The 9,441-nt window shown below is 52.1% G+C and overlaps 1 protein-coding gene across 1 annotated transcript in view; it reads right to left on the reverse strand.

The window, feature by feature from the left end:
- The window catches only part of NEO1 (neogenin 1), a 326,802-nt gene extending 317,598 nt beyond the window's left edge, over window positions 1–9,204 (reverse strand). Inside the window, exon 1 of the mRNA XM_054168810.1 lies at window positions 8,891–9,204. Coding sequence (XP_054024785.1) covers window positions 8,891–9,005 — 115 coding nt within the window. The 5' untranslated portion in view covers window positions 9,006–9,204. The remainder of the gene's footprint in view (window positions 1–8,890) is intronic.
- Between the last annotated feature and the right edge of the window lie 237 nt (window positions 9,205–9,441).

Raw genomic sequence — 9,441 nt, forward strand, 5'->3', positions numbered from 1 at the left:
CTAAACAGCCCCAGGGCTCTCAGTCTCTCTTCACAGGGGAGATGCTCAAGTCCCCTAAGCATCCTCCTGGCTCTCCCTTGGACTCTCCCCAGCAGGTCTCTGTCTCCCTTGAACTGGGGAGCCCCAAACTGGACACAGGATTGCAGCTGTGGTCTCAGCAGGGCAGAGCAGAGGGGCAGCAGAACCTCCCCAGCCCTGCTGGCCACACTTTGCTTGGTGCACTCCAGGGTACCATTAGCTCGCTTGGCCAATTAAATGAGCTGTCCCAGTACCCTGTCAAGCTGAGACTTAAAACTGCCCAATGCAGGGGAATCCACCACTTCCCTTGGGAAATGACTCCAATGTCTGACTGTTCTCACTGTGAAAAATCTTCTTGTCTTGTCTCACTTAACTACAAAGGACAGCAGCACACTCCAGTTCTCTGACAGGGGAATGAAGTAGTGGACAATTTTATCACAGTACACTAGAGGTTGGAAGAGACCTTTTCCACTTGCAACACCCACAGAAGACCTTTTCCACTTGGAACAGCCCTCTGGACAAAACCATGGGACCAGAGGATACCACAAACCATCAAGCTGCTGCACTTTGACAAGAGAGAAATGAATCATCTGAATTCACACCAGCAAAAGCAAGTCATTAACACGAGCCAGCACCTAGCTAATGGACTAGGAAAATGATAAACAGACAAACATTTGCAGAAGAAGAAATCCAGCACTAACAGAGCACAGGAATTTCCCCAGTGGTGATGAGCACCGAGTCAGTCAGTGGGCAGCAGCACAAACTGCTTCACAGCAAAGAGAATTCACTGCTAACATGCACAGAACCACGCAGTTGGAAGGCAAACAGCCCTGACATGCAGGGTACTTCTTCTAGAGCAGCTCACCAACTCAAGAGGTTTTTTCCTCACTCACTATGAAAACCAGAAGGTGAGATGAACAGGGAGAATAGGCTACAGTCACACCACAGATCACTAGGGCATTCCCTCCTGAAAATGCCACACTCAGTCCTGGTCACACCACAGCAGCAAACCTAAGGTAAACTGGCAAGGTTCCCAGGCTAGCAATGAGAATCACTGAATGACACCAAAAAAATCCCTACCTAAGCATCTGGAGCCTAGCAAGTGCCTGGGTTAGACAGCCCCTTCTGAACAGCACCTTCAGAGGTGCCACGTGATTCTTCTCCCAACACATCCAATCCCTTTCAAGCCTCCCATCCAAAGCATCAAGAGCAATGGCTGCAGGGATATTGCCCAGCTCCAGCACACAAAAATAAACTCTTTCTGCTTTGTAGTCGTTTGCTACTTAATCAGATTGTGAAAGGAACATTAAATATTCTTCATTAGAGTTAAGCATTGGATCTGTTCATTCCCTACACAACTCAAACACAGTCATCCCCTTGGCCTGGGCACTGGTGAAGCCACACCTCAAATACTGGGCTTAGTTTTGAGCCCCTCGGTACAAGAGGGACATTGTGGTGCTGGAGCAGGTCCAGAGAAGGGCAAAGCAGGTGAAGGGTCTAAAGAACAAGAGGAGTCTGGAGGAGTTTTGATTAATAGCTAAAAGAACAAGAGTTATTCATCCTTGAGAAAGGGAGGCTCGGGGGGAACTCTCTCACTCTCTTCTGTAGAGGGGAGATTTAGATAAGACATTAGGAAGAAGTTCTTCCCCATGAGGGTGGTGAGAGACTGGCACAGGTTGCCCAGGGAGGTGGTGAAAGCCTCATCCCTTGAACTTTTTAAGGCCAGGCTGGATGTGGCTCTGGGCAACCTGATCGAGTGTGAAGTGTCCCTGCCCATGGCAGGGAGGTTGGAACTAGATAGTCCTTGAGGTCCCTTCCAACCCTAACAATTCAGTGATAAAACTCCCTGGACTGAGGCTGAAGCAAAGTGGGAGTCAGGGTCTTCTCTTAAACAAGAGGAAACAGCCTCAAGTTGTGCCAGGAGAGGTTTAGGTTGGGCAACAGGAAAAATCTCTTCCCTGACAGGGTTGTCAAGCCCTGGAACAGGCTGCCCAGGGCAGAGGAGGAGTCACCATCCCTGGAGGCATTCAAAAAACATGTAGAGGTGGTGACCTAAGAGTGCCCGGTTAACAGTCGGACTTAAAGGTCTCTTCCAACCAAAATGATTCTATGATTCTATCCTATGATTCCATCCTCCACAGAACTTCCCAAACTCACCCAAGGGAGGTGAGCAACAGAACCCTGCCAGTTCCTTCACCCCCTTCTGCAAGGGCAGCTTCAGTTCTGGGCCCCTCAGTTTAGGAAGGATGTTGACTTGCTGGAACGAGTCCAGAGAAGAGCAACAAAGTTGGTGAGGGGTTTGGAACATAAGCCCTATGAGGAGAGGCTGAGGGAGCTGGGATTGCTTAGCCTGGAGAAGAGGAGACTGAGGGGTGACCTTATTACTCTCTACAACTACCTGAAGGGAGGTTGTAGACAGACGGATGTTGGTCTCTTCTCCCAGGCAAGCAGTACCAGAACAAGAGGACACAGTCTCAGGCTGCGCCAGGGGAGATACAGGCTGGATGTTAGAAAAAAGTTCTATACAGAAAGAGTGATTGCACATTGGAATGGGCTGCCTGGGGAGGTGGTGGAGTCACCATCACTGGAGGTTTTTAGGAGAAGACTTGACGGGGTACTTGGTGCTGTGGGTTAGTTGCTTGGGCGGAGTTGGATTGGTTGATGGGTTGGACGCGATGATCTTGAAGGTCTCTTCCAACCTGGTTTATTCTATGTATTCTATGTATTCTATGTATTCAATTTCAAAACCTAAGCAAATAGAAAGCTGGTTTAAGCCCTGTGAAAAGGCTTTATCATAAACTGAGAGTCTGCATGCTTTGGGAAACTGAATGCTTGCTTCTGCATCAATATTAAACAACAAAAACAATCCAAAAAGACAGACAAAAATCACTTAAAGCACCTCAGAGCAGACAAAGCCAGAGCTGCCACTGCCCTACAGAGAGCTCTGCACCTCCACACCCCTGAACTGTGCCTCCCTCTGTCTGTGGAATTAATCAGGATTACCACTTTCATCCTGCCAATTTAACTGGCGAATGAAATCGATAGCATCCAATCAGTAAAATATGACTCTGCTTTCCACAGCACTGAGACATTTTCTCCAGTAAGGGCTGGTTTGCTCCGCTTTTTGTGGATTTTTTTTAGGATCAATAGCCTCAGAGCACTATCCTAAACTATTCCAGGTGTAGAGGTCTATTACAGCCCCCCAGATTCCTGGGGCAGCACCCAGGCTAAACAAGCAGAGCTCACTGCATCAGCTGCTGTTCCCAGACACCAAGCTAAGCTTTGGGGCTCTTTGCAGGGCTTGAACCACTGCTCTTCACACTCAGCCAGAAGGAAAGAAGCCTGCTCTGTACCCAGCACTCAAGTTGAATGCAATAGAAGGGCAAAGAAGCTGGGGAAGGGTCTGGAGAACATGGCTCATGAGGAGTAGCTGAGGGACCGGGGGAGAGAAAAGGAGGCTGAGAGGAGACCTCATTGCTCTCTGCAGCTCCCTGAAAGGAGGTGGGAGTGAGGTGGGCTTGGTCTCTTCTGCCTAGTCTCAGGTGATAGAATGAGAGGAAATGGCCTGAAACTGTGCCAGGGGAGGGTTAGGTTTGAGAATAGGAAAGATTTATTTGCTGCAAGAGTGGTCAGGGATTGGAAGAGGCTGCCCAGAGGGGTGGTGGAGTCACCATCCCTGGAGGTGTTCAGGAAACTGGTGCACTTGGGGCCATGAGGTAATGGCCATGGTGGTGATAGATTGACAGTTGGACTCGATCTCGAAGGTCTTTTCCAACTGAAACAATTCTATGAAACTGCCATCCTGGCCCTGCAGCCAGCTGAATTCCACCACTGAACTCCATGAAAATCCCTACAAATGGGTTAAGCAGAAGTAGAATTAAACCTCTTTCCCACTGATGGACACAAGAACAGCTTCCTTGTGGGAAATGAGCACTAATTACTTGCTGGCAAGAGTTGCAGTTCTACCTCCTCACAAGCGCGGCAGAGTGAAATGGGAAAAACCCAGCCCATTTGGAGCAGTCAGTGACAAACACCAGCACACATCAGCACTCCCAACCTGCCAGACCTGTGATGGGCCTTTCAAAGGCTCTAGCATACTCAGGCCAGGCTGCTGTTGCCCAAGTTAAATGGTTTTATCGTTTGAAAGCAAAGGGTAGCAAACAAATGGTATTGCTTTTGTGTAGTCTTCTTAACTCCCACGATTTGCACTGTGACTTCTTACCGCGCTCCTCCTCCTGGCAGCGCACTGAGGTTCAGGTAGCTGCCTGCACTGCTTCCAGATCTCTCCAAAAAGCTTTGGCTGAAGGTTGATGTGCTCTAAGTGACAAGAAGTGACTAAATAGCCTCATTTTTATAAGGAAGCATCTACTGTAATTAACTGAAATGGCTTTGCTAAGATTCCCCTGTTACAAGAAGGATCTGGAGGTGCTGGAAGGTGTCCAGAGAAGGGCCACGAGGAGGAGCAGAGGGCTGGAGCTGCTCTCCCATGGAGACAGCCTGAGGGAGTTGGGGCTGTTCAATCTGGAGGAGAGAAGGCTCCAAGGAGACCTTGTGGCCTTCCAGGATCTTAAGGGGGTTATAAGAAAATTGGTGAGGAACTTTTGAGGGTGTCAGGGAGTGAAAGGACTTGGGGGGATGGAACAAAACTAGAAACGGGGAGATTCAGATTGGCTGTGAGGAAGAAGTTGTTCCCCAGAAGGGTAGTGAGAGCCTGGCACAGGTTGCCCAGGGAGGTGGTGGAAGCCTCATCCCTGGAGGTTTTGAAGGCCAGGCTGAATGTGGCTGTGAGCAACCTGCTGTGGTGTGAGGTGTCCCTGCCCATGGCAGGGGGTTGGAACTGGCTGAGCCTTGAGGTCCCTTCCAGCCCTGACAGCTCTGTGGTTCTCTAAGTTAGCAGGAGGCAACAAAGCCAAGGGATTTTTTTTACCTTCTCTATTAAAAAGGACCATTTTTGTTTGCTGTTTCTCAGTGTGATATTAGGCACAACCCTTGCAGGTTTTACACTGAAATGCTAGTTATCAGGCTGACTAACAAACCAAACACAGGCTGCAGAGGCCATGCCAGCCTAGGCGCTTCCAGCTGAGGTCAAGCAACAATGCAGCACCACAACCCACGCTGAAAGGCACCTGGACTCACAGGTTACTGAAACAACAGCTCACCCTCACCAAAACCACGCTCCAGCATCTACCCAGCTTCTCCCTGCTGCTGTTGATACACGTGCACAGGCAGCAGGGCTGGTCCCTGCACACCACAGGAGCTACAAGCAATCAAACTGCTGCATCCAGGATGCAGGGAGCTGACACAGGCTGACTGTGAACGAGGAGGATCAGCTGGAGCCCTGTGCTGAAGTGACTTGGGATGTAACTGAGCCCTGGATATTTCCACTCTATTTTTAACCTGGGATATATTTAGAAATAATCAAGAAGCACATACAAACCAGAAACAAATAATGACCTTCTGTTTCTAAGGAACCCAGATGATCCACACTCCCATCTTCTGCAGCTTTCCATACTCCACTTGCACCCCGGAGATGAAGCCTCCCCCACAGCCAGGCCAGCCTGCACCAGTGGTCTGCAATCGACACAGAAGACCAGACTGGGGAGCCTTGAGCAGGTTTTATGGCCACCTCCTCATCCAGCTTTCATGCCCACCCAGCTTAACTTTTGACACCACCACACACATTGATTCCATCGACTTCAAGAGCGATTCCAAGGACTTCAAGAATCATAGAATGGTCTGGGTTGGAAAGGACCTCCAAAGCTCACCCAGTCCAACCCCCTCTGCAGTAAGCAGGGGCTTTCCTCCACTAGATCAGGTTGCCCAGAGCCCTGCCCAGCCTCACCTTGAGTATCTCCAGGGATGGGGCCTCAACCACCTCCCTGGGCAACCTGTTCCAGTGTTCCAGCAGCCTCCTGGTGCAGAACTTGCTCCTAACATCCCATCTCAATCTGCTCTGCTCTAGTTTGAAGCCATTCCCCTTGTCCTAATCACTACTTTGCAAACAGTCTCTCTCCATCCTTCCTGTAGCCCCCTTCAGGTACTGGAAGGCTGCTGTCAGGTCTCCCCAGAGCCTGTTCTTTCCCAGGCTGAACGACCCCCAGCTCCCAGAAGAGACAGAACACCCTTCCCACTTCTCAGCATCTTAATTTACAACCTTACTGGTGCCTACAGGTTGCCACAGCTGTTCTACTAAGACTTAAAAGTGGCACTAAATTCAATTTTATTCTTAATAATAAAATCCTGCATAGGTCAAAGTTTTTACTTTCATCTGAAGTCAGTTTCAAACAGTTCCAAGAGGCAAGATTTAACTTAACTCAATCCTTGTTCCTCACTACTGATTTGGGGGGGGAGGGGAAGGAGGGTGGGCTTTAGTCCCTTTTTCTGAGTGAAATATTCCCCTAATTCTGCAGTCAGCAGCTTTTCCTGTATTGGCAAAGCAACCAGACAGACCAGGAAACACACTGGTGTTCACAGATACACAAAGAAAGTCAGTTATACAGATTTTTCCTAAAATAATTCAGCTACACTCTTTGCTTCCTTCGAGAGCAATGCCTGGCTATTTATAGATAGCATCAGATCTCACTCAGAGGGCTACCTACAATGGATATGAGCTTCCAGATCCCTAACTTCTGCTCATTTATGTCATCTTTACCAACACCAAAAGGCCAGGGGGGATAGGGGTTTGCATTAAACACCTGCCACTGTGGACATAGCAGCCTACAGCCTTGACAAGCCAAGACACCAGTCTCACAGCTAAAGCTACCCCTGGACCTAGAACCTGGTGTTCCTCTGCCTCTCCAGTCCTTTACACCAACCATGTGAGACTCATCTGAGCACGCTAATAGCTTGAGCTTCACAAAACATGGGACAGAAAAGGCACCATCACCTTCCCATGGAAAACACAAAGAGCAACACGTCCATGCACGAGGTGGAACATCAGCACTCCTTCGAGCAGGGAAGGACTTGAATGTCCCTCTCCCACCAGCCAAATGTGTCAAACATCCTCTATTTAAAGTGAAAAATAGTAGTGACCAGGCAGAAAACAGGGTGAATTACAATGAAGCTCATCCATTATGCTTCAAGTATCTCATCTCCATTCAGGCACTCAAAACCGCCTCTCCCTACTCAGCGACTGCCTCTAAACAACTGCTGCAAACAGCCTCGGGGTTAGGGGCAGTTAGCCCCAGGGGTGAAACGGGACAGTGCCTGCCCACCTGCCTTCCCACAAAAGAGCCTGAGCAGACTAGGAGGTCACCAGAACTCCCAAGATTTCCACAACGATGCTTCCAAATCCCTGTAGCCAGCTTCACCGAAGGTTTTCTTTCGCATGTTTCAGCCCAGCGCTCCCCCTTTGCTGACTTAATTCACACCTTTGGCTTCAGCAGATAAAAACCTCACCTTGCCAACGTGATTTCCTCACGCCATAAAGGAGCGAGCAGCAGGACTGTAACTACAGCGAGCTGTCAGCAGAGCAGTAAATACTGACAAAGAATCATCACGTGGCGAGAGCTTACACATCAAAAAAGTAAACTTATCTGTGACACACACTCTGGAGCTCTTGGAGCCCAAGTACAATGTTTATCACAAGGAAAAAAAGAAATATAATCAGCTGCTTCATCCCTGGAACCTGCAAAGGGAATAAACTGCACTACTCCCTGTCAACAGGAGTCAGCCTGCATGGTTTACACCAGGGGTACCCAAGCTGAGAACTACCTTACTGCCTAACCTGATTTTTTTAAATGATGTAATTACCCTCCTTTCAAATCATTTTAACCACTCTCACTTTGCCAAGCTGCTATAAGCCAGCAGGTTTGGGTTGTGCTTTTTTTTTTGTTCTCCTTTCCAAATCCCACTTGCACAAAGCTGGCTTTTAAAATGCCAGGACTTCATCCACAGGGGAGTACAACAAAATATATAGAGAGATTAAAAAAACCATCCCAGCACTCAACGTTGAGGAGCAGATTTTTCCTTCAAGCTCTCGACTAGTTGCTGATCAGGAGGAATAAAGAAGAAAAGGAAGAAAAATTTTAAAAAAAGGAAAAAAGTTACTTTTGAAAGCCAATGTTTTGCCAAAGGAGCAGCCAGCGTTACTGCAAAGCTAGGGAGCTTTCTCCAGCATTAAGGGGCTCTCAGAAGAAAGGCTCCCGGTCTGCACACCGTGCTTCATCTGGAGGAGATTACGGGGTTTTTTTTTTCGTAGCCTATAAAGAACCGGGATTCAATAATGGATCGTTAAAGGTAACAATGGTAAAAGGTGTGAGAACCACAGCGGCTGAACCGCTGCCAGACCGCTCGTTTCTGGGCCATTGCGGCACAGTTTCCAGGCAAGTTCCCCTCTCTCCACAGGTTGTCTGTCATCGCCTCTCCACTCAAGGGTCCAGCAACGCTCGCCAGGTCTGCAGGCTCAGCCCTCCTGCTCATTCCGGGCGTGCTCCAGCCCACGGGCGGCGAGGAGCGCAGGGCGCACAGGTGACCGAGGCTGCAGCAAGGGGCTTCAGGTGCCGCTTGCCCCCCTCCGAGCCAGGCGTCGGCAGGGCTCCCCACCCGCTTACGGAGGTGTGCAGTGGCCTCTGCTGGTGCGCGCTCCGCCGCCCACGCCGTCCCGGCTCCCGCAACCGGAGGGGACCCGGCAGCGCCGGCAGCCGCCGCTCGCCTCCCTCCCTCGGGCTCCGCCGGGCCGCCAGCCCCGCCGCGCCGAGGCGCCCACAGGCTCCCCCGGCGGCTCCCCCAGCCCCGCCGCAAGCCCCCTCGGCGCGCGCCGCCGCCCCCGGCCGCTCCCTCACACCCCCGGCCGCTCTTCCCCGCGACGCCGCCGCCGCCACCTCCTCGGCGCCCGGCGCCGCGGCTGTCAGGCTCTCGGCCGGCTCCTTACCTGTGAGAAGGCTTTGGGAGCCGCTCCGAGCGGCAGCGGCGGCCGGGTCCGGCTGCCCGAGGAGAAGGGCGATCCAGAGGGAACCGAGGAGCCGCCGGGCTCTCCCCGCCGCCATCTCTCCGCTCCCCGCGCCCGGCAGCCGGGCACCCAGCGCCAGCCCCTCCTCCCCCCCGGGGGGAGCTTCTCCTGCCTTGCCTGCCGGCCGGAGCGCGCTCCACCGCTCCTCCGCCGGGCTGCGCCCCTGCGGCACCCCGAGGAGGCGGCCCTCAGCCGGGCGGCGGGGTTCGCGCAGCCGCCCCGGAGAGCGGCCAGCGAGAAGGGCGGGCGGGAGCGGCCGGGCTCACTCCATCGCGGGCCGGTCCCAGCGCCGGGCTCCGCCGCTGCCTTACACGGAGCCAGAGGGGCGCTCGCCGCGCGCTCCTCCCCTCACTCGCTCCCGCCCCCCCCCTTACACACGCCCCCCCCACCCCGCGCGCACACACACACACACCCGAGCCCGCCCCCCCGCAGGCGCATGCGCCCCGCGCGCTCCTCCCCTCCCGCCGCTCCCG

Source organism: Dryobates pubescens, chromosome 17 (assembly GCF_014839835.1).
Source record: "Dryobates pubescens isolate bDryPub1 chromosome 17, bDryPub1.pri, whole genome shotgun sequence".
In the NCBI taxonomy this organism is placed as follows: Eukaryota; Metazoa; Chordata; class Aves; order Piciformes; family Picidae; genus Dryobates; species Dryobates pubescens.